This window comes from Bufo gargarizans, chromosome 1, assembly GCF_014858855.1.
Source record: "Bufo gargarizans isolate SCDJY-AF-19 chromosome 1, ASM1485885v1, whole genome shotgun sequence".
In the NCBI taxonomy this organism is placed as follows: domain Eukaryota; kingdom Metazoa; phylum Chordata; class Amphibia; order Anura; family Bufonidae; genus Bufo; species Bufo gargarizans.
Window position 1 is genome coordinate 353,775,175 of NC_058080.1, and position 26,584 is coordinate 353,801,758.

At 42.8% G+C, this 26,584-nt stretch overlaps 1 protein-coding gene across 2 annotated transcripts in view; it reads left to right on the forward strand.

Moving 5' to 3' along the window:
• The window catches only part of LOC122919690 (disintegrin and metalloproteinase domain-containing protein 10-like), a 293,071-nt gene that overhangs the window by 207,437 nt on the left and 59,050 nt on the right, over positions 1–26,584 (forward strand). For both annotated transcript variants that reach the window (XM_044268875.1, XM_044268879.1), the window contains one exon: positions 2,031–2,175. In XM_044268875.1, coding sequence (XP_044124810.1) covers positions 2,031–2,175 — 145 coding nt within the window. The remainder of the gene's footprint in view (positions 1–2,030; positions 2,176–26,584) is intronic.

Sequence of the window (26,584 nt, forward strand, 5' to 3'; positions counted from 1 at the left end):
GGTGACTTGCATTATTCCTTCCCATGTGCATAACCTTACATTTGTCAGTGTTAAACCTCATCTGCCACTTATCTGCCCAAGCCTCCAGTCTATCCAGATCGCTCTGTAGTAGTTAACTGTCCTCTTCCGTGTTAATTACTTTACACAGTTTAATGTCATCTACGAAAATGTATATTTTACTGTGCAAGCCTTCTACAAGATCATTAATAAATATATTGAAGAGAATAGGGCCCAATACTAACCCCTGTGGTACCCCACTAGTGAAAGTGACCCAATCTGAGTGTGTGGACCGTTAATAACCACCCTCTGTTTTCTATCATTGAGCCAGTTACTTACCCACATACAGATGTTTTCTCCCAGTCCATACATTCTCATTTTATATACTAACTTTTTATGTGGCACAGTGTCAAATGCTTTGGATAAGTCCAGATATACGACATCCATTGATTTGCCGCTGTCAAGTCTAGAACTTACCTCCTTATAGAAACTGATTAAATTAGTTTGACATGACCGATTCAATGAATATTAGAAGGCCTGCCTGGGTGAGAATAGGGATATGTCTGGGTTCAGCTCTGAAGCCGTACAACCCCTTTAAGTCTCAAGGCACAGTGATAAAGAAAGAGGTTGGTGCTGCTCCAATATACATAAAAAACGTAGTCATAGAATCACAGTAAAATGGAAACAAAATGTCTCGCTTGTAGATATTGCAATGTTAACAAATGAACTGCAGGCTGATATTGTTCTTCATATTTTTATCTGAACTGCAGTTGATGTTTCAAGCTTCTTATCAAGGCTTGTGCCACCAAAATCCCTACATAAGAAAATAAGTGGAGCATCCCAGAATAGTGAAGCACCGCAGGATTGTAGCAAACAAGCAGGCATTTTATTATACTCATAAGAGCACATTAAAAGTGTCAAATAAAATTGCAACACACCTCCGAGGAGCAGGGCATCCACCACCTGTAAGACATACTGTAATTTTATATGTCTGTTTTAATTTGGTTTTGTGAATTTATTAAATTGCCTGCTTGTTTTCTACCACCCTGGGGTGCTTCACTATTCTGGTTCAGTTCCCTTTTTACTTACATTGGGATTTTGATGGATCAAGCTTGGATAAGAAGCTTGAGACATTAAATGCAGTTCAGATTAAACAGTGAAGAACAATATTGGCCTGGAGTTAATTTGTTACATTTCCAGTATCTGCAGGTGAGGCGTTTTCTCTCTGTTTTACTGTGATTCTATGACTATGGTTTTTTTTTATGAGCCGAGCCTACCTTTTTTCTTTGTCTGTGACCACTTTGGAGTACGTATGACAATTTTATCACCTTTAAATGATTTTCTTTCAAGAGACAAAGCAATCAAGAAATGGTGATTTGGTCATTATCCTGTTTACTGTATGGATTAAATACTTAATATTTATTCGTTATGCTGTTTTCAGATGCTGTTATACCAATGATGTTTATGCATTTATTTGTATTTGTAAGATGGGGAAAGGGGCATGATTTGAATTCTCTTTATTTTTTCTCTTTTATTTTTTTGCCTTTTTTTATAATCCTCCAAGGGGATTTGAACATGTGGCCATTAGATTTCTTCTATTATATACTTAGATATATCATTCTACGGTATAATTGCTATATTTCCTTATGCCATGACAAGTAGAGCTTAAAAGGAGTTTTATTATGGCAGGCCTGGGAGCCTTCAGAAGTCCCAAGGCTGCCATAGTCACCAAACTGCTCCCACAATTTTGCCAACAGGGGGTGTATGTGGGAGTGGTTGAGAGGGGGTGTTCAGTTACTGGAAGCAGCTGATTTTGCCATGAAGAAGCCAAAACAACCAGAGGCATGGCCATTCAAGTACATACAAGGACAGCTCATCAACCAGAGTGACTTTCCGTTCTGTTCATATAACGTAGGCCTACTGTATGATGTCCACATGCCTTACTAGATTAGGGGTTGTCTTAAAATGCTAACTTCTTTAAAGTGACCCTCCTTTAAGATACCAAATTTGTGGTGATATGCTACTTTTTTCAGAGAGTGGACGGCCAATATGTGGCAATCAAATAGTGGAAGATGGAGAACAATGTGATGTAGGACTTAAGGACAATGACATGTGTTGTTATGGTGTCAATGCAGGAGAAGGTTTGCAGTGTACATTAAGGCCTGGGAAACAGTGCAGGTATGCTATATTTTTAATATAAGACTAGACATACAGAAGAATGATATTAAAGGGAAATTTTATATTGGCAGCAGTATAAACACAATAATCATACAATGGCCTCAAAATGTTTATTTGTAAAATTAGGTCTAGACAGTCACATAACTATAATGTTGGCTGTGATAAAGACTGGATCTTTATCTGACCTGTATATTGTAAGGGATCGCTCTCTCTCAGGGGGTCTCAATCACAGATTTGTCGCAGACAACCAGATGGAAGTCCAAACGATGCTTTATTTTCTAGCACTTTAGCACAATACAGCAACCAAAATAAATCCTGCCCGACGAGGCACTACCTAATACATAATTCATTCCCTGACTTGCTTCTAAAGAACACAGTTCACACACGTGATCAGATGCGGCTTTCTCGGCCAAAACAGTCCAGCAGCCTCCAGGCTGTGACTACAACAACATCAGTACCTTTGGAGGATTGTGGCGCAGAAGTCCGCCTGACTCTGGCCGTGCGATCCTCTCTCCGCAGGCGTAGCTAGTTCCCCCAAACTCGGGCTTCCTCAGCCTCTCTCTCTCACTCTCACTTTCAGGCCTCCTCAGCCTTTCCTTCCCCCTGACTAACACACAGAGGGTTGGTTTTATGCATCTTTGATTAGTGCAGGCCTCACCTGCTATCACCCCAGGTGAAAGGGAATACCTGTGCCGGAAGGGTGTGGACTGGCAAATCCCACTACCAAACCTATCCGCCAATCCAAGTAATATTTTTGTTATCTCACCCAGCTAAGGTATAGTATCTGGGTGGGATACACTTTGGCTTTCCGCACTGTCCACATTACCACAATATGTATTAAAAAAATAAAATAATAATTACTGCCTATAGAGAACGCTAAAATAAAAATAATAAATACTTTATTTTACCAGATATATTGAATAAAAATCTCAAAGTCCATAGTAATGCAAAAGGCAGAAAGCCTCATTTGGGGCATGGGCAATCTGACCCAGGGCAACTACAAATCCTTTGTGCAGTATATAAATTAGACCCAGCTGTGAGAGAAACTGCCACATTCTGGATTGAAATGTATCTAAGCGCTGCTGGTCGATTACTTCACCCTCAAAGTGCCCTCTACTGCTAGGGTTACCACAATATCAGGACCCTACTGCACTATTCTCAGGACACTTAAAGAGGCACAGAAACAGAGTGTTTTTTCGCATTTATGGTGGGGATCAACTTGCACCCCCTAGTCTTAGGAACCCTTCGTGTATGCACAGATGATCGCTGCTTTTCAGCATAAGGTGAACCCTAAGATCATAGTTTGTGAAACCCCTAAATAGTAGCATTCGCTGAGTGCTGCACAATTTAATTTACACTCAAAGCATTTCTGCAGAGATGACTGCTTCATCAAGAGCTGAAAACTGCAGTACTGTTGTGGCATCATTCTGGTAAAATTTGTCTGTATTTAAATATCTCAACTTCTGTATGATTGGCAGTGAGATAGTAATCTGTCCCTCCCAAGCCGATAAAGCTGGCAGCTAAGCAGGGTAGCCATCCTGTATTACATTATGGGAAATACTCAAATTGGTTGCTCCACAAATAAATAATAACTTAGATTTTATCAATTACAATCATTAAAAAATGCTTGTGTCAAGATATATTTAGGCCAGGGCATATCCTTGGGGGAGGCCGACATGACAGGGAGTTGGCTTAGTTAAGCATAGAATGTCAGGCATTGGGGGGGGGTTAAAAAAGGAGGTGGTGATGGATAGCTAGGGCTAGGGTGCATGGTTTAAGTGAGGTACGGAAGGGGGAGCAGGCATTATTTTGAGGGATCATCTAGGGAGGACCCCGCCCACCTTCCCTATTGTGTTTACTGAGGCTTTTTGTTGTTGTTCGAATGTTCTGGTCATGGCAGTGAGATGGGCTGTAGCTCTTGTTATGATATTCATGGCGGTAGGATGTCTTCGAAGTTCGTGGAAAGACAAATTGTGGAGGATAGGAAGTCTTCATGGTTGGGGCTGAACTCATTTTGTTGGCGGATTTGTGGAGTATTTAAGGGTCCATCAGTTAGTGCCTCCAAGCTGGCGCTCATCGGTTTAAGGCAAGATGGAGTGCCCCAGATGGAGCTAATTGAAAAATTGGGGCTTTAAGGACCTCCATCCTCATTATTCATATGTTAGAGACTGGCGCTTGGGACAGTCCTAGGAAAGACTTTATTGTGCTTAAAAAATGATTTAGAAGTTCAGGAAAATATTATTTAAGGTGTAGGGAAAGGATAGGGAGGCATTATCCATGCTATGCAAAGAGAACAGGGTCTAATAGGGGAGTGTACAGCCTAGGTAATAGGAGCGATTCTCTTACACCTTGCTTCACTAACTGGGGATCCAAATTGCTGCTATACTGCTGATTTTAGGTTTGCACTATATGAGTCCCTACATACTGTAATCCAAAAAAATAATAAAATTGGCTTTCAGAATTTGGAGACACTAAAAAAAGTAGTCATATTTGGTATTGTTGCTTCTGTAACAACCTGTTCTATAAAAATAGCTCTAACCTGTCAGATGAACATTGTAAATAACCAAAAATGAAAACAGTGCCAAAACAGCTATTTTTTTTGTTACCTTGCCTCGCAAAAAGTGTAATATAGAGCAATCAAAAATCATCTGGACCCTAAAAATCATCTGCCACCTTATCCTGTAGTTTCCAAAATGGGGTCACTTTTTTGTAGTTTCCATTTTAGGGGTGCTTCAGGGGGTCTTCAAATTTGACATGGCAAGTTAAAATTATTCCAGTGAAATCTGTCCTCCAAAAACCATATGACGTTCCTTTCGTTCTGCACCCTGCCGTGTGCCCGTACAGCAGTTTACGACCACATATGGGGTATTTCTGTAAACTAAAGAATCAGGGCAATAAATATTGAGTTTAGTTTCGCTGTTAATCCTTACTTTGTTAGCAGAAAAAATTGATTAAAATGGAAAATCTGCGGGGGCGTGGCCAGGAAGCCGAGGAGTATGGCCGCTTGAATGAAGAGCTCCTGCTCCAACAAAGCGTGTTAATCAAGCAGAACCCTCACCAAGTTCGCCACAGAGCCAACATCGGTGCCGATCGGTACCGGCTACATCCCTGATGATAACAAGAGGGAAGAGAGGCATCAAGAAACAAGGGAAACTAGAGTTTTTCTTCGGTCAAGATCGAGACAAAGATGGCGCCGGCACACGAGGCGCGCAGGCGGAACCCTCCCCCAGCCCGACATCTTCGGCAAATGCTTCTTCCCCCCGACCATCTGAAGATGGCAGCTCGACTCACCGGAGCCCTCAGGGTTCACCTCGGCACACAGACACGGGTGAGAGCATGTTGATTAGCGATACGGGGGTTGGATTGGGGCGAGAGGTGCCTGCTTCTAGCAGCCGTGCGGGACAGAGTTCCCCTACTACGAGACCGGAAAAGCAGAGGCCCAGGTTACAGGATCCGGCTGCAGAGGTCCATGAGACCAGCGAAGCCCAGGACTTAAATAGCAACGGGTCCTTTAAAGAGGCGCTTCTTAAGTTCCCCATGGACGACAGGCCAGCGTCCAGTGTTCTACTTAAGGACATGTTCTTAGCCTTTAACCATTCGGTCACCTCCCATATGTCACAACTATTAAAGCCCCTTCAACGGGATGTTACAGATCTAAAAAATAGAGTACACCATGTCGAACATAAGATGGGCGAATTCGCTGAATCGCATAACAACCTCATAGATTCGTATGATGTACAGTCTGAAGAAATCGCATACCTAAAAGCGAAAGTAGCAGACTTAGAAGATCGTTCCTGCAGGAACAACCTGAAACTGAGAGGTGTACCAGAATCAGTTCCAGAAACGGATCTGCAGGCTTATATTAAAAGGCTAATTACAATTCTCCTACCTAACAGCACCGAACAAGACCTCATTATAGATCGGGAGCATAGAATTGCTAAACCGAAACATCTTCCTGATGATACACCTCGGGACGTTTTAGCCCGCATTCATTTCTTCCATATTAAAGAGGAAACCCTGTTGGCAGCAAGGAAAGTTGATACCTTGCCGGATTCGTACCAACAAGTGAAGCTGTTTGCAGATTTGTCTATAGCAACCCTCCAATTACGCCGCACGCTTGCGCCCATCACTGCGGCGCTTCGATCACATTCCATCTTATACAGGTGGGGATATCCAGTAAAGCTGCTAATCCAGAAAAACGGGGTGCTGTTATCCACTCAGTGGAAGAAGGGAAAGCGGTGCTGGCTAACTGGAACATTTCAGTGGATGACGTCCCTCTGGCAAATCAGCACAAGCGATTACCTGATGAAGGAGAATGGCACCGGGTTGAAAGTCGTTGTCAGAAAAAACATCGATGAGAGGTTCTTCAAGTATCCTGCTTTCAGCAGGAGCAGGGACATGTTCTACCTATTAAGATTCTCCAGGTGGTAGGCATGACTGTTTTCCCCCAAAAAGAATCACAAGGGATTGTGAGTTTTAACCCTTGTGCTACCTTATTCCTGCCCCTTCACTTGGGCAGTAAGTTTTGGTTTAGCAGGTTATTGTTTCCATCCTGTTATTATTTCCATCCTGTTATTATTTTAATTTTCCTAAGTCGGGTCCTTTTTTCACATTACAGCTGAATGTTTTGCAATTGATGTTGTATGGTTCTCTTCACATTATCCGGGCATCTTCTCATAAGCATATTTTTACATACCAAGATGGTGCTTAAGCTAGTTTCATTAAATGTTTGAGGCCTAAACAGCCCATATAAGAGGCGGATGATGTGGAGAGAAGCCCTCTTGACTAAATGTGATATATTCTGCACACAGGAGACACATATTGTTGCAGCAGACAAGGAGAGGTTGAGACACCCAGCTTTCCCGACAATTATCCAATCCCACGGCATGAGTAAAAAACGTGGGGTACTGTTGGAGATTAAAAATTAAGTTGCTCATACAGAGAAAAAAACGGTGGTGGATGAAGGGGGTCGCTACGTTATTCATGTATGCTGTATTAACAATATCCCTTATACTTTGGTGGGCGTGTATGCCCCGAACGTTCGGCCCTTGAGGTTTTTGAATAGGGTTTTCAAAAAAGTTGTCACGGCTGAGGATGGGGAAAATCCTCAGACGTGCGATGCCAGAAGATGTAAACCACTGCTCGGCCAGGACAAGAGAATTAGGGAGCAGGTCACCTCCTAACGCATCCTTACTCCGTCCCTAACTCCTAGTTGCATGGGCCGACCTTGAAGGTAGGAGGGCCCATTCTCAGGAACCTCGGATCCCTACTCACCCTCCGCCGGTCCCTGAACTAGGAGTAAAGGGTAAGACGACCTGTTCCTTCTGGACGCGGAGGAACAGGAGTCTCACTGGCCAAGCTGCAGGAAAAAGGGGAACAGAAACAGGCCTATGGATATGGCAGGTGCTGCACTAGTTCCAGCCACCTGCCACAGCCTTGCTGACTGGATCCATGTGCAGGCAAGCTGAAGTCCACAACAATACAAATAGAACTCAGCACACACACATCCACACACAGGAACCCAGATCCATAGCTGCACAGAATAATAAAGGAAAACATCAACTTAAACATCACACATACTTAAACTTATGACCACAAGGGTGGCCCCCACTGGCAGGTGATAGTCATGGCTGAAGTACCCACCAGACTGGAGATAACACTCAGGCTTTATAGGCCCAAGTAGTCACACCCACACAGACACACCCAGTGTTCACTCACACAGAAGGGAATTAACCCTTCCAACACCAGGAAGTGTAGTGAGACCACATAAGGAAAAATACATACAAATACTCACTGCAGCTGTTACCCTTGACAACGACATGTGTGGCAAACATGTCCTGGGAGCCGGCCAAAAGGCAGAGACACTGCCACCACATGTACATCAAACCAAACGTTGCCAAGGGCAGCTACAGTGAAGGGAAAATGTCACAGTGCACACCAAACATAAAACAGAGTGCACACAAGACATTCAGAGTGCATACATACACACACAACTCTAAGGCAACCGCACACATACCTGTTGTCCGCGGCAACCGCACCTGAGGCAAACAGCAAAGTGCCACCAGCTGCGGGTGACACAACAAACCAAACCACGGGCAACTGTATGCGGCTCCCAAGGAGTCACGGCCATAAACATGGTCGTGACAAAAGTCCAATCTTTGAAAGAGGGCAGAGTTATAATTTGTGGAGACTTCAATATGGTTCTTGATCCGCTTCAAGACTCCTCCTCTGTCACAAGAAGTAGCCCCGCCTCTCTTTCTCCGTCACTACTGGCTAACTCCTTGTTTGATATTTGGCGTATTCACCACGCATCGGAAAAGGATTTCTCTTATTATTCGCCTGCACATAAATCCTAATCCCGCATTGATTTGATCTTAGCTGACAGAACCTCCTTGGAGGCATCTACAGGTTCTTCCATAGGGACAATTACGTGGTCGGATCATGCGCCAGTATCTGTAGAACTGACAGAAGAATTAATCTCTCATCCGAACCCTTTGTGGAGGGCTAATGAATTTATTCTAGCTAATGATAAATATAATCCAGAGGTATCGGCTGCACTAGCAGTGTACTTTAAATTTAATGCTAACTCAGGTCCCGATCCCTTGATAGTATGGACGGCCCATAAGGCATATATAAGAGGAATATTATTGAAAATAGGACATAGACATAAAAAATTGAGAGAGAAACACCAGACCGACCTCTTAGCACAAATTCAGTCTATAGAAACACAGAATAAGTCCTCTCCCTCAGTTGAACTCTCTGATAAGCTCAGACTACTTAGACTTCAACTAAGAGAAAGTTACTTACATTCCTATGAGCTCTCGCTTAAAAAGACAAAGGCTAGGTATTATTCGCAGGCTAACAAGGCAGGAAAATTGTTAGCAAGTAGAGTAAAAGCAAGAGCTCAAAAATCGAAAATACCATTCTTGTGGGACTCCCCTAAGTCACATAAACTGTATGACCCAAAATCTATAGCTAATAGATTTATGTCTTATTACTCACAATTATATAATTTGAAGGAAGAATCAGGTCTTATCCCTGCCTCCCCAGAGAATATTGATAATTTCCTGAACACCTTAACAATCCCTTCCTTAGATGAAGTTCATAAGTCCTCCCTCTCTGACCCTATTTCACAAGAAGAGATCTCCAAAGTAATTAAAGGTCTGCCACATAACAAAAGCCCAGGGACGGATGGTCTCCCAAACTCGTACTATAAATTGTTCATAGATAGTCTGCTTCCTCATTTATGCGCGGCCCTGTCTCGTGCCATGACAACCGGGAAAATGCCTAAAGAAATGCTGGAGGCGGTCATTGTCACTTTGCCCAAGCCAGGGAAGGAACCTTCAATTCCACAGAACTTCCGTCCTATCTCCTTGCTCAATACGGATCTAAAAGTCTATGCAAAGATTTTAGCGGCCCACTTGGCAGATATTATCCCCACTCTGATAGACCCAGATCAAGTAGGGTTTGTGAAAGGGCAAGAGATTACGGACAACTCCAGGAGAATATTGAATCTAGTTGATTTTGTGAACCGTACGAGAACCCCAACAGTATTGGTCACATTGGATGCTTAGAAGGCTTTCGACCGCGTTAATTGGTCGTTTGTCTTCTCAGTACTCCATAAAATGGGCTTTCCGGAGCCTATACTGCAAGCCATTCAGGTTCTTTATTCTAACCCCTCGGGTATTGGCTAATGGAGTGTTGTCTGATCCGTTTGCACTGTCTAATGGCACGAGACAGGGTTGCCCCCTATCACCACTGATATTCATATTATCCTTGGAACCCTTGGCACAGGCAATCCGCCAGGAGACTGAGGTGACAGGGGTTTGTATTGGGAACAGGCAACACTGTATATCCATGTATGCGGATGATATAATATTATCGCTAACAAATCCTAGGGAGTCTTTGAAGAAAGTTATGAACATTATACGTTCCTATGGAGCCCTTTCATACTACAAAATTAATGTAAGTAAATCCCAGGCCCTCCCACTAGGTATCTCAGACACTATATTATCCTACATGAAAAAAGAATTTGCTTTAATTTGGCAGGAGTCTTCAGTTCAATATTTAGGTTTTAAGGTAACAACTACTCCCCAAGAATTGTATAAGGCAAACTTCCCACCTCTTCTACAATCTCACCAACCTGAACTTACCCATATGGCCAAGTCAGAGTTATCCTGGTCGAGGCGTATCGCGGCGTTTCAACAACATACACTCCCGAAATTATTATATCTGTTCCGTACCATCCCTATTCCAATTCCAGTGGCATTTTTTAACTCTGTTAATAAAATGCTAAATTGTTTCATCTGGAATAAGACTAGGCCGAGAATAGCGAGAAGTATTATGTACAGGCATAAAAAATCGGGTGGTTTAGGATTGCCCAATATTTATGATTATTTCCTAGCCTCTAGAATCAATCAACTTAAGGAGTGGTGGAAAGGAGATGTGGAGAAGCATTGGGTGCATATTGAGCAATCACAAATCCCAGGACGAAATTTGCAGGCTCTCCTAATGGCTGCATTACATGACAGCTATTTGGGCATTCAACCTGCATATTATGTATCCACTTCCCTGGCGCTATGGAAAACATATCATGATAAAGGTTCATCCACATTGGTATCATTGGTGCACGTTACCCAGATAGAATCTCTCCAATGCTTTTCCAATGATCTTAATTTAAGAGGATGGAGGGATAGAGGGATTAATACAGTTGCAGACCTGGTGTCAGGTACAGCCTTAAAATCGTTTGACATTATTATGCAAACCTTTCATAATTCCCCTACAGAGGTTTTTTCGTATCTTAAACTTAGACATATTTTAGGGAATAACCCTACCTTCAGTCTTAGAGGTCATTTCCAATTATTAAATAGATGGTCTGCATCAAATGCAGCATATTCTGGAATCAGATTCCTATATATGTACTTAGGGGACAAGGACAAGTTTCTCAAGACAGCTCCACTACTGGCCTGGGAGGCCGATTTGAAAAAATCATTCACTCTATTACAATGGAAAGCCGCAAATAAAATCGCCACCACAACCCTTAATTGCGCCTCACATCTGGAAGCTTATATTAAAACTACACTCAGATGGTATTTTACTCCAGTTAGGCTACATGTATTTTTCCCCAATGTGAGTGTGCTTTGTTGGAGGGGTTGCAGTTGTAAGGGGACATTGCTACACATTCTGTGGTCCTGTCCGAGGATCTATGCTCTTTGGAAGCAGATATTTATCAGGATCTCTGGGATCGTGGGTCATCAGATCTCTCCAGACCCAGCCCTGGCCTTACTTTTTATGGATTTAAACAAATTCTTGCCCAAATACAGGGTCATTGTGACCCATTTATTGATTGCTACCAAACTAGCAATCACAAGAAATTGGAAGAGTGATAACATCCCTGATATGCGTGAGATTACCGGAATGGTAGATGTGACTAGATCTTATGAGTATATCCTAGCGCATCAGACCTTCCAAGTGAAACGTCACAATAAGGCATGGGAATCCTGGAGGGGTCTGGACCCGGAGATGTCGGGGAGAATGGGGATAGGGTAGTTTTCTCAAAAAGAGAGGATGGTGAATAGATTCTGATTAGCTGAACCCTGTGGGAATAAGTTGAACCATGATACATTCAGTATGTAAATGCATTTGGATGTAAATGAAAGACTCGACCCTGAGTTTGTTTTGTGTTAATTTTTGTATTATTTGCTGTTTTACCACTTTCCTTCAAAAACAAAAATGGGGAGTTACTTGCTTGAATCTTATTGTAAAGTCTGGCAAATGTACAATTGTATTTTGAGCAAATACTCTGACAATAAAAACTTATTGAAAGTAAAATGGAAAATCTGCCAAAAAAGTGAAATTCTGAAATTTCATATCCATTTTCAATTAATTCTTGTGAAACTTCTAAAGGGTTAATAAAGTTTGTAAAATCAGTTTGAATACCTAGAGGGGTGTATCAGGGTGGCTAGAGTTTTACTCTAGGGGTGAATCAGGGTGGCTTCAAATGGGACATGGTGTCAAAAAAAACAGTCCATCAAAATCAGCCTTCCAAAAACCATGTGGCATTCCTTTCCTTCTGCGCCCTACTGTGTGGCCATACAGCAGTTTACTACCACATATGCGGTGTTTCTGCAAACTACAGAATCAGGGCAATAAATATGAAGTTTTGTTTGGCTGTTAACCTTTGCTTTTTCAGCGTAAAACAAATGATTAAAAGGGAAAATCTGCCAAAAAAGTCTCAATTTTCCATTAATTCTTGTGGAACATCTAAAGGGTTAACAAAGTTTGTAAAATCAGTTTTTAATACCTTGAGGGGTTTAGTTTTTAAAATGGGGTCTTCTAACACCCCCAAAAAATAAAATGGCATTCACAAAATGATTCAAACATGAAGTAGACATATGGGAAATGTAAAGTAATAACTATTATATGAGGTATCACTGTTTTAAAAGCAGAGATATTGGCATTTGAAAAGTTGTGAATTTGTTAAAATTTTGGGTAAATTTGGCTTTTTTTTAAAATAAAATGAAATAATTTGATATTTCAAATTTACCACTGTCATGAAGTACAATATGTGATGAGAAAACAGTCTCAGAAAAGCCTGGATAAGTAAAAGCATTTTAACAGTGACCTTCATAGTGGCCGCCCCTTTAACCCCTTAAGGACCCTGACATTTTTCACCTTAAGGACCAAGCCATTTTTAGCAAATCTGACATTTCACTTTATGTGGTGATAACTTTAAAACACTTTTACTTATCCAGGCCATTCTGAGATATATTGTACTTCATGACAGTGGTACTACTCTACTTTTATAATAAATAGTAATACCTCCAAAAATAGTTATTACTTTACATTCCCCATATCTTTACTTCATGTTTAGATCATTTTGTGAATGCCGTTTTATTTTTTGTGGATGTTAGAAGGCTTAGAAGTTTAGAAGCAAAAATTTCTAAAACCTACTTTTTCAGGACCAGTTCAGGTCTGAAGTCACTTTATCAGGCTTACATAATAGAAACCACCCATTTTACAATCTACACCCCTCAGAGTATTCAAAACGGATTTTACAAACGTTGTTAACCCTTTAGGTGTTCCACAAGAATTGGAAAATAGAGATAAAATTTCTAAATTTCACTTTTTGGGCAGATTTTCCATTTGAATCCATTTTTTTCAGTTACAAAGCAAAAGCTTACAGCCACACAAAACTCTATATTTATGGCCCTGATTCTGTAGTTTACAGAAACACCCCATATGTGGTCGTAAACTGCTGTATTGGAAAGGAATGCATAAGTTTTTTGGAGGGCAGATTTTGCTGGACTGTTTTTTTGACAGCATATCCCATTTGAAGCCCCCCCTGATGCACCCCTAGAGTAGAAATTCCAAAAAAGTTACCCCATTTTGAAAACTACAGAATAAGGTGGCAGTTTTGTTGGTATTATTTTAGCGTACATATGATTTTTGGTTGCTCTATATTACACTTTTTGTGAGGCAAGGTAACAAGAAATAGCTGTATTGGCACCGTTTTTTATTTTTTGTTATTTACAACATTCATCTGACAGGTTAGATCATATGGTATTTTTATAGAGCAGGTTGTCACCGACGCGACAATACCAAATATGACTACTTTATTTTATTTATGTAAGTTTTACACAATGATTTCATTTTTGAAACAAAAAAAACTTATGTTTTAGTGTCTCCATAGTTTTAGAAATGAAGAAGAAAATCCACAGCACTCTTCAGTTCTGGTGAATAAGCTGGTTACTTTATTGGTAACAGCAGCATTGGAATAGCAAAGTTTCAACCATCTCTGGTCTTTATCAAGCTAGCTAAAGACCAGAGATGGTTGAAACGTTGCTATTCCAATGCTGCTGTTACCAATAAAGTAACCAGCTTATTCACCAGAACTGAAGAGTGCTGTCGATTTTCTTCTTCATTTGTACACTTATGGGACCCCTAGCCAGGATCCTGATCCGCGAGCACCAACCTATCCAGGTTTCTATTGGCAACTGTCCCTATATTGGGACCTGGAGTGCTGCTTAACCCTCTTTTTTTCCATAGTTTTAGAGCCATAGTTTTTTCAGTTTTTGGGCGATTATCTTAGGTAGGGTATGATTTTTGTAGGATAAGATGACTGTTTGATTGGCACTATTTTGGGGTGCGTATGACTTTTTGATCGCTTGCGATTTTAATTTTTTTATAGTGTTTACCTGGGGGGTTAGGTCATGTGGTATTTTTATAGAGCCGGTCGTTACAGACACGGCAATACCTAATATGTATACTTTTTTTATTTAAGTTTTACACAATAATATCATTTTTGAAACAAAAAAAAATCATGTTTAAGTGTCTCCATATTCTGAGCCATATACAGTACAGACCAAAAGTTTGGACACACCTTCTCATTCAAAGAGTTTTCTTTATTTTCATGACTATGAAAATTGCAAATTCACACTGAAGGCATCAAAACTAGGAATTAACACATGTGGAATTATATACATAACAAAAAAGTGTGAAACAACTGAAAATATGTCATATTCTAGGTTCTTCAAAGTAGCCACCTTTTGCTTTGATTACTGCTTTGCACACTCTTGGCATTCTCTTGATGAGCTTCAAGAGGTAGTCACCTGAAATGGTCTTCCAACAGTCTTGAAGGAGTTCCCAGAGATGCTTAGCACTTGTTGGCCCTTTTGCCTGGTCTCTAATCTGAGCTGCTGTTAACCTGCGATTTCTGAGGCTGGTGACTCTTGGTCTTCATCTCCTGAAGGTCCACATGTGAGACAGTTTCGTTGTAGCGCTTGATGGTTTTTCTGACTGCACTTTCAAAGTTTTCCCAATTTTTCGGACTGACTGACCTTCATTTCTTAAAGTAATGATGGCCACTCGTTTTTCTTTACTTAGTTGCTTTTTTCTTGCCATAATACAAATTCTAACAGTCTATTCAGTAGGACTATCAGCTGTGTATCCACCTGACTTCTCCACAACGCAACTGATGGTCCCAACCCCATTTATAAGGCAAGAAATCCCACTTATTAAACCTGACAGGGCACACCTGTGAAGTGAAAACCATTTCAGGTGACTACCTCATGAAGCTCATCAAGAGAATGCCAAGAGTGTGCAAAGCAGTAATCAAAGCAAAAGGTGGCTACTTTGAAGAACCTAGAATATGACATATTTCCAGTTGTTTCACACTTTTTTGTTATGTATATAATTCCACGTGTTAATTCATAGTTTTGATGCCTTCAGTGTGAATCTACAATTTTCATAGTCATGAAAATAAAGAAAACTCTTTGAATGAGAAGGTGTGTCCCAACTTTTGGTCTGTACTGTATATATATTTTTTTTTTTGGGCGATTCTTAGGTAGGGGCTCATATTTTGCGGGATGAGGTGACGGTTAGATTGGTACTATTTTGGCGGGCATACGCCTTTTTGATCGCTTGGTGTTGTACTTTTAGTGATGTAAGGTGACAAAAAAATGGTTTATTTAGCACAGTTTTTTTTCACGGTGTTCATCTTTTTAAAAAACGTTCTTTTTTTTACTTTTTTTTTGTCCCACTATGGGACAGGGTCTGATCTCTGTTTCAATACAGCACAATACATCTGTATTCTGCTGTATTGAACTGTCAGTGTCTTACGCTGTAAGACGCTAACAGTTGCCTAGGAGACCCAGCCCTGGGGCTGGATCTCCTGGGCTTCCGTTGCTGGCAGTCCCGATGCCTGTTCAAGGCATCAGGGCTGCCATAGCAACCCTCGGTTCCCCGCCACCGCAGCACGGAGACCCGATGGGGATGTACAAGCTGCCGCAATCCCCCTGTAAACTGCGGTCAGCGTGACCGCGGCATACAGGGGGTTAATCTGCCAGAATTGGTGTTTTCACCGATGCTGGCAGATACAGCAGTTGATCGCGGCAGCAGTTGTGGGGCAGCGCATTAACCCTTGGACGAGATTGCTCGTCCTAGTGCGTTAAGTACCTGCAAGTTAGGACGAGCATTCTCGTCCAAGGTCCTGAAGGGGTTAAAGTTATCACCACATAAAGTGACACATGTCAGATTTGCAAAAATCAGTCTTGTCCTTAAGGTGAAAAATGACCCGGTCCTTAAGGGGTTAATAGGAAATATACGTACGTCCTATTAGCCGTTCTGCAGTGATTTTACATTGTTATACATTTTGTGGGGGTGTATTAATAGAAAAAAAAATACGTCTTAATTGCTGTTATGCAGTGAACTTGCATTGTACTACAGCCATTTACAGGGTGTATTAATAGGAAATATGTGTATGTCCTATTAGCCGTACTGCGGTCAAGTTACATTGTACTACAGCCATTTACTGGGTATATTAATAGGAAATAAACGTACGTCCTATTAGTCGTTCTGCAGTGAATTTACATTGTTATACTTGTTTTTGGGGTGTATTAACAGGGAAAAAAATACGGCTTAATTGCTGTTCTGCGGTGAAGTTACATTATACTACAGACATTTACGGGTCCTATTAATAGGAAATATACATACGTCCTGTGGTGAATTTACATTGTTGCACATTTTTTTGGGGGGTGTATTAATCGGAAAAAAAAATCCTATTTGCCATTCTGCGGTGAAGTTACATTGTAATACAGCCTATTTTGGGGTGTATTATTTTACTTTTAATTTAATTACACAGTATGTCAGACAGACAAGTGACTGGCCCTTCAAAGGGAACGGACAGTGGCCAAAATGTTTCTGTCTCAGGCAGAAGTAGCAGCAGAATAGGAGGGATGGCAGCAGGAGTCGCAGCGAGAGGCCTGAGTTCCCAGTGTCATCTATCAGTCGTGTCTTGACCAGCAACCCAGCGGTGCTTGAATGGTTGACTCAGTCTTCTACTTTGTCGCAAGTTACATCAGATGCCCCTAGCCAAGAGTCGGTGGGTTCCTCTGACACGAAACTGTCTTCAGCCTGCCTCTGTCATTTTCTGTTCCCTCAGTGCGAAAAATATTATATGCCATAGGCTCGGCTCCACTTTTCAGTGAGGACGATCTACTAGATAGTCAGCAGCTACTGCCCAGCCAAGATCTAGAGGAGACATCTGCCGCTTACTCCCATAGACGTGCAAGAAGTGATGTTGAGAGTCACACAGGAGCTGATGTTGCGAGCGGTCAGACACGTGGCCCTGGTCCTGGTGAGGGTGACATCAGTGATGTGCAGACAGTAGTGGACGATGATGTGGCCGTTCGCACGTGGGAACCAGGTGAACAGGGGCCTTCATCATCATCAGGAGAAGGGTGGCAGCTTGCGTGTGAGGCATCGGATGAGCCAGCAAGGTGGTAGCATGGCCGTGAGTCAGCAGGGTGGCAGCAGTGGGAAGTAGGGAGCCAAACGTGCATGGGGTAGACCACCCACTTCACAGGAGCCTACCTGTCAGGAAAGTAGTGGTGCAGGGGTTCACGGAGGCAGCAGTAGCAGGCAGTCAGTGCGGAGTGTTGGGGGAAAATGGCATACCCGACAGTGTGGCAGTTTTTTTCTTAAGCCGTCGGAAGAGGTGAACATGGCCATTTGCTGAATTTGTGGGCAGAAGGTGAATCGTGGCTAGGGTACCAATGTTGGCACCACAGCCCTGCATCAAAACATATAGCATCACCATAAAGTGGCCTGGGAAAACCTGGTGGTTCAGCCTGCCTCAGCAATCGCTGCATCACCCAGTGTCACCCACCCGATCTCATGCAGTCAAGGCTCCACCACCTCAGCCGAAGGGAGCTGTCTGTCCTTCCCATCATCTACCTGTCCTGATGCTCCTGCTCCTCGTCCTCCTACTCGTAGTCAGTCATTTAGTCAGCAATCTATTACTAAAGCGATTGCCAAGAGACAACAGTATGCGTGCACTCATTCAACGTCGCAAAAGCTGAACGTACTCCTGGCCAAGTTGATCATGCTGCAGTCCCTCCCTTTCCAAGTGGTGCACTCTGCACCTTTCTGAGAACTGATGGCTTGTGCCGAGCCAAGGTGGAGAGTCCCAAGCTGTCATTTCTTTGCGAAAAAGGCAGTACCAGCCCGGCACACATATGTAGAACAGAAGGTGGGCCAGTTCTTGAGCCTATCGGTGTCTGCCAAAGTGCAAGGCAGCTCCGATGGGTGGAGCTGTAACTACGGTCAAGGACAATATATGTCCTTTACGGCCCTCTGGATAAATGTGGTTCCTGCCCAGCCACACCAGCAATTTGGCCAGGTGATGCTGCTTCCGCCTCCATGTTCTCACGTCGTTGGTCCTGCGACAATGTCTGCCTCTGCCTCCTTATCCTCCACCGTGTCCTAAGTCTCCACTGAAGGGACAATTCAACATGCTCCTCCAGCATACCACATGTGCAGGGCACGGCGGGGTCACGCTGTTCTACACCTACTTTGCCTGGGTGAACGGAGTTACACATGGGAGGAACTTCTCAAGAAATCGAATCCTGGTGACCGACAACAGGAGGAACATGGTGTTGGCGCTGCATCAAGGAGGGCTGAGCCATGTGCCCTGCATTGCGCATATGTTCAATCTGGTTGTAAAGTGGTTCCTGAAGTCTTCACCCCATCTGCAAGACATCCTGAAAATGGCCAGGAAACTTTGCATGCACTTCAGCCACTCGTATACCACAAAGCACACCCTCCTTGAGTTGCAAAGACATAACGGCGTCCCCCATCATAGGCTGATATGCAACATTTTCACCTATTGGAATTCAACCCTCCATATATTGGACAGATTACATGAACAGAGAAAGGCCATAAACGATTTGATACAGGCGGACCGAGGTACCCTGTGTAACTTTGATGTTAGCCGGTAGCAACTGATGCGTGACACCTGCTGTTTGCTCGGGCCCTTTGAGGAGGCCACTTTATTTGTCAGTTGCCAGGACTACAGGATGAACAATGTCATTCCACTGGTTCATGTCCTGGAACAGATGCTGCTAAATCTGACTGGCCAGGGGACAGGAGACATGATGACTACATCTCAGAGCCACATGAGCCCTGTGGGGGCTGAACTAGAGGAGAAGGACATTCAAGCACAAGCAATGGGTAGAGAAAAGGGTGTTTTTTCTACAAAGGTGACAGGAGAGGAGGAGCAGGAGCAGCTACAGGGCGATGAGGAAGATGAGGCAGATGACCCAGACACACCGTGGCAGTATTCAGTGGAGATGAAGGCAGAGAGTCCCTCCAAATCACTTGTGCAGATACCTCGATGCATGCTCAGTTGCTTGCGTAGTGACAGCCGAATTGTGACCATTTGGCAGAGGGATGACTACTTGCTCTCCACCATGTTAGACCCTCGCTACTGGGCCAAAATGGGAGCCTTATTTACACTCACTGAGAGGGAGGACAAACTGAACTATTATCGAGACATCCTTTGTAGTTAGTTGGCCGCTGCCTATCTGCGCCATCACCCATCCTCATGGAGGTCCGGACTGGAGGGCCCTCTGCACACATTCCACTGCCATGGCTGCGGGGGGGGGGGGGGGGTTGGGTAGTAGCAGTTCCAGCTCCATCAGCAGCAACTTAAGTCTAGAGTCGCTAATGAGCAGTTTTCTTCACCCGCCTACTGAAGAAACTACTCACCAGCGGCAGCAGGTAGTCATAGAGCAGAACCTAAACCAGCAGGTTATGGCATACTTGGACTGCAACCTGCCTCCCCACAACGAAGATCCCCTGGGCTACTGGCCGAGTTTGCCCTGGTCAAGCTTTCCTCCCCAGCCAGCAGTGCGGCGGGGGCCATTAGTTACCCCAAGGAGAACTCATCTGCCAACCCAAAATGTGGAGAAACTGACCTTTTGTGAAGATGAATCAGGCGTGGATCAGCCAGGATTTCCACACACCAGTAATACGGGTACCTTACATATGCCCTGTGGCAGTGGAGCTGCCAGAGGGCCACATGACGGCCATTGAAAGGGTGTATCTCACCCAGAGAACAGAACAGAAAAGTCCCGGCAAAGCATGGAAAGGGGGTGTTGTTTGCACCAGGAGTGTGTTACCAAGGAGCCCGGCCTTGGTGGAGTAAAGACCCTAGATATAGGTGGCCACTAAGCAAATTGGTGGACACCAAGCTACTTAGCTTAGCTAGCTCCAGCTAGTCCAGGGCGGGCTTTTACTGGGAACAGGCAATGTGTTGGGTGGGTGCCTGTTCCACATGCTCCACTCCGGGATTTAAGAATATGCCCATGTCCAGGGATGCTATTTAATCCTGTTGCTGGACTTCGGTGGGGCTCTCAGTCTGAGGAAGGAGCAGGCTGGGCTAAAGTCTGTGGGAGCCGGGACCCTCTGACCCTGTGTGGGGTAAGCACTACGGTGTTTTGGGGAGCTGGGTGGTAGACCCGGATCCTGCTAGAGAGGGACTATACTGTTTAGTAAGTGGCCAGATGGCTGATGATTTGTTTTGATTTATGTTCTGGTTGCTGTTTGTGCATGAAGACTGCCAAATAAATGCACTGTTTGACACTAAAGCCTTTGTCTGGAAGAAGTCTGTGAGAATGACCCCCGAATAAAAATACAATCCCTTACAGCCCACATAGACCTAACAAAGACCTCTGCTCCACAGATAATCATAAACCACAAAAAAGAAGAAACGGAACGAACCAAAATATAAAAATATCACGTTTTATTAGTCCAAAATCACAAATAAATGTAAAAAATATCAGATATTGCTGTATATTATTGAAGATGACCCCAATAATGCAGAGCACACATAGCATTGCGATCTACAGCTCATGTCACAATGGGCATGTATATAAAAAAAAAAGAAACATTATAATAATCTATCCAAAGTTGCGGAAAAATATACCTAAAATAGGTGATGAATGGGAGGAAACATCGCTGTGACCTGATGTGTGGTAACAGCAGATAAATGGTATCAGGCGAAACGCGTGTCGAGGTGGACTTTCCAGTCTAGCAGTGTGATATTGCACATTCATCGGGTGTCAGGTTATATACTGCTTGTATTGATTTTTTGGTCTTGATTTTTTTCTTTATTCATTTATTTTAGGACATGGTTTATTTTCTATATACCCAATATCATTCAGTCAATTTTTGTGCATTTTTGTATTGGGAGGTGTTATATACCATCTGCTGTTACCACATCAGGTCACGGCGATGTTTGCTCCCATTCATCACCTATTTTAGGTATATTTTTGCACAATTTTGGACAGATTATTAATATATATTTCTGGTTATTTTTTAGACATTCCCAGTGTGACATGAGTTGTAGATCGCACCGCTAAGTGCACTCTGCATTTTTGGAGTTATCTTCAATAATACGCAGTAGTATCGGATTTTTTTTACATTTATTTGTGATTTTGGACTAATAAACATGCAATATTTTTATATTTTGGCTCGCTTTGTTTCTTTTTCTTTTTGTGGTTTCCACACACCAGTGCCTGATGCATCAGACTAGATCATCCATGGTGCCTACACCTAAACTTCACACCCCAAAAAATAAAAGTCCCCCTAGTAATAAAGAACAATCAAATACCAAAAATCTATATTTTTATTAAATTATGTAAATCGTGAACATATAAAAATAGTCACAACAGTGGCATACATGTGCAAGCAAAGAGGATACATTGGAACTGCAGTAAATGGTTTTATATATACAGGTCCTTCTCAAAAAATTAGCATATTGTGATTAAGTTCATTATTTTCTGTAATGTACTGATAAACATTAGACTTTCATATATTTTAGATTCATTACACACCAACTGAAGTAGTTCAAGCCTTTTATTGTTTTAATATTGATGATTTTGGCATACAGCTCATGAAAACCCAAAATTCCTATCTAAAAAAATTAGCATATCATGAAAAGGTTCTCTAAACGAGATATTAACCTAATCATCTGAATCAACTAATTAACTCTAAACACCTGCAAAAGATTCCTGAGGCTTTTAAAAACTCCCAGCCTGGTTCATTACTCCAAACCGCAATCATGGGTAAGACTGCCGACCTGACTGCTGTCCAGAAGGCCATCATTGACACCCTCAAGCAAGAGGGTAAGACACAGAAAGAAATTTCTGAAGGAATAGGCTGTTCCCAGAGTGCTGTATCAAGGCACCTCAGTGGGAAGTCTGTGAGAAGGAAAAAGTGTGGCAGAAAACGCTGCACAACGAGAAGAGGTGACCGGGCCCTGAGGAAGATTGTGGAGAAGGACCGATTCCAGACCTTGGGGGACCTGCGGAAGCAGTGGACTGAGTCTGGAGTAGAAACATCCAGAGCCACCGTGTACAGGCGTGTGCAGGAAATGGGCTACAGGTGCCGCATTCCCCAGGTCAAGCCACTTTTGAACCAGAAACAGAGGCAGAAGCGCCTGGCCTGGGCTACAGAGAAGCAGCACTGGACTGTTGCATGTCATTCGGAAATCAAGGTGCCAGAGTCGGGAGGAAGACTGGGGAGAGGGAAATGCCAAAATGCCTGAAGTCCAGTGTCAAGTACCCACAGTCAGTGATGGTCTGCGGTGCCATGTCAGCTGCTGGTGTTGGTCCACTGTGTTTTATCAAGGGCAGGGTCAATGCAGCTAGCTATCAGGAGATTTTGGAGCACTTCATGCTTCCATCTGCTGAAAAGCTTTATGGAGATGAAGATTTCATTTTTCAGCACAACCTGGCACCTGCTCACAGTGCCAAAACCACTGGTAAATGGTTTACTGACCATGGTATTACTGGGCTCAATTGGCCTGCCAACTCTCCTGACCTGAACCCCATAGAGAATCTGTGGGATATTGGGAAGAGAAAGTTGAGAGAGACGCAAGACCCAACACTCTGGATGAGCTTAAGGCCGCTATCGAAGCATCCTGGGCCTCCATAACACCTCAGCAGTGCCACAGGCTGATTGCCTCCATGCCACGCCGCATTGAAGCAGCCATTTCTGCAAAAGGATTCCCGACCAAGTATTGAGTGCATAACTGAACATCATTATTTGAAGGTTGACTTTTTTTGTATTAAAAACACTTTTCTTTTATTGGTCGGATGAAATATGCTAATTTTTTGAGATGGGAAATTTGGGTTTTCATGAGCTGTATGCCAAAATCATCAATATTAAAACAATAAAAGGCTTGAACTACTTCAGTTGGTGTATAATGAATCTAAAATATATGAAAGTCTAATGTTTATCAGTACATTACAGAAAATAGTGAACTTTATCACAATATGCTAATTTTTTGAGAAGGACCTGTATATATATATATATATATATATATATATATATATATATATACATACAGTTGCAAGAAAAAGTATGTGAACCCTTTGGAATGATATGGATTTCTGCACAAATTGGTCATAAAATGTGATTGAGTTTTCATCTAAGTCATAACAATAGACAATCACAGTCTGCTTAAACTAATAACACACAAAGAATTAAATGTTACCATGTTTTTATTGAACACACCATGTAAACATTCACAGTGCAGGTGGAAAAAGTATGTGAACCCCTAGACTAATGACATCTCCAAGAGCTAATTGGAGTGAGGTGTCAGCCAACTGGCGTCCAATCAATGAGATGAGATTGGAGGTGTTGGTTACAGCTGCCCTGCCCTATACAAAACACACACCAGTTCTGAGTTTGCTTTTCACAAGAAGCATTGCCTGATGTGAATGATGCCTCGCACAAAAGAGCTCTCAGAAGACCTACACTTAAGAATTGTTGACTTGCATAAAGCTGGAAAGGGTTATAAAAGTATTTCCAAAAGCCTTGCTGTTCTTCAGTCCACGGTAAGACAAATTGTCTATAAATGGAGAAAGTTCAGCACTGCTGCTACTCTCCCTAGGAGTGGCCGTCCTGTAAAGATGACTGCAAGAGCACAGCGCAGACTGCTCAATGAGGTGAAGAAGAATCCTAGAGTGTCAGCTAAAGACTTACAAAAGTCTCTGTCATATGCTAACATCCCTGTTATCGAATCTACGATACGTAAAACACTAAACAAGAATGGATTTCATGGGAGGATACCACAGAGGAAGCCACTGCTATCCAAAAAGAATATTGCTGCACATTTACAGTTTGCACAAGAGCACCTGGTACTTCCAGCAGTACTGGCAAAATATTCTGTGGACAGATGAAACCAAAGTTGAGTTGTTTGGAAGAAACACACAACACTATGTGTGGAGAAAAAGAGGCACAGCACACCAACATCAAATCCTCATCCCAACTGTGAAGTATGGTGGTGGGGGCATCATGGTTTGGGGCTGCTTTGCTGCATCAGGGCCTGGACGGATTGCGATCATCGAAGGAAAAATGAATTCCCAAGTCTATTAAGACATTTTTCAGGAGAACTTAAGGCCATCTGTCCACCAGCTGAAGCTAAACAGAAGATGGGTGTTGCAACAGGACAACGACCCAAAGCATAGAAGTAAATCAACAACAGAATGGCTTAAACAGAAGAAAATACGCCTTCTGGAGTGGCCCAGTCACAGTCCTGACCTCAACCCGATTTGAGAAGCTGTGGCATGACCTCAAGAAAGCGATTCACACCAGACATCCCAAGAATATTGCTGAACTGAAACAGTTCTGTAAAGAGGAATGGTCAAGAATTACTCCTGACCGTTGTGCACGTCTGATCTACAACTACAGCAAAACGTTTGGTTGAAGTTATTGCTGCCAAAGGAGGTTCAACCAGTTATTAAATCCAAGGGTTCACATACTTTTTCCACCTGCACTGTGAATGTTTACATGGTGTGTTCAATAAAAACATGGTAACATTTAATTCTTTGTGTGTTATTAGTTTAGGCAGACTCTGATTGTCTATTGTTGTGACTTAGATGAAGATCAGATCACATTTTATGACCAATTTGTGCAGAAATCCATATCATTCCAAAGGGTTCACATACTTTTTCTTGCAACTGTATATATATTCAATGAGCTACATCCATCTCAATATAACATCTCACTCTAACACTGGGCAACTCTGTGGTCTCCTCATGCTGCTGCCACCTCACCACTATGTCACTGGGCCATTCTGTGGTCTCCTCATGCTGCTACCCCCTCACCACTATGTTACTGGGCCACTCTGTGGTTTCCTCATGCTGCTGCAACCTCACTACTCTGTGCTCTCCTCATGCTGCTGCTACCTCACCACTATGTTACTGGGCCACTTTGTGGTCTCCTCATGCTGCTGCAACCTCACCACTCTGTGGCATCCTAATGCTGCTGCCATCTCAACACTCTGTGGTCTCCTCATGCTGCTACCACCTCACCACTATGTTACTGGGCCACTCTGTTGACTCCTCATGCTGCTGCTACCACACCACTCTGTCGCTGTGCTACTCTGTGGACTTCTCATGCTGTTCCCACCCTCCCCACTCCATGACTGGGTCACTATATTGCCTTTTTGGCCTGGTTGACATAATTTATTTGACCCGTCTTCTGATCTGTCAGAAGGAAGAAAAAATAAGACACAAAACGTATCGTGTCTATGTAGCAGCTGTAAGGCCTGTATGACATGGTCCCTATTTTTCATCAGAATTGGCTTATGACTTGGTAGCTAAAAGCAGGAGTGGGTACAAAACACAGAAGACATGCAAATATTCCATTTACTTTGTCATCTCTGTTTTGGATCCACTGCTGTTTTTTTTTTGGGGGGGGGGGGGGGGCTTTAGCAATACTGATAAATTACTGACCAAATGCTGAACGAGTGAAGATAGGATCTTTTTTTGGAGGGTTATTGTTCTGACGGATCAGAGAAAGGGCAAAATAATCAGTGACGTCAACACAAACTTACTGCTGACACCTTCTCCACAAAAATTCAGATCAAATCAAATGTTTTTGGAAAATTCGTCGAACTGACCGAATTGATCGAAACTTCAGAGACGCATTTGTCACATATACCCTAGGCATCCTTTTTTGCCAATTTATTTGGAGGATATTGTAAACAGTAAAACATATTTTACTTGCATCCTAATTTGAGTGTTTAGTGGTATTTTGCCTTTTATTTGGGGAATAGTTAGCGGCAAGTAAATCACAAACTGAATAACTGTCACGGCCTATGCTGTATGCTGTGATACTGTTGCCACATGCGGTGGCAGTGTCTTGGCCTTCTGGGTGATTGCCGTGACATGGTTGCCACGCACGCTGTTGCCGGTGGTTATGTGTTTGGTATGCTTGTGTGTGCAATTCCCCTTTTAGTTGGAGTCTCTATCTGAGGCCAGGCTGCAAGGAGAGGGGAACACGTACAGCATATGGAGATGGCAGGTAAGCGAAACCCATAACACACTTACCTGCCACAGACACACTGACTGGAACCCGTGCACAAGTGCTGGTGTCCACACCAACATTAAAGGAAGCAGCACACACCACAAAACCACACAGGAACCCAGGACACCATAGCTGCAATAAACGTAAGACAGGGGAATGTCTAGCAAACATGACACCAAACACCACCAGACATGTAACACCAAACTAGACATAAAAACACCCTGAACTTAACCCACCCCATAAAAATAGG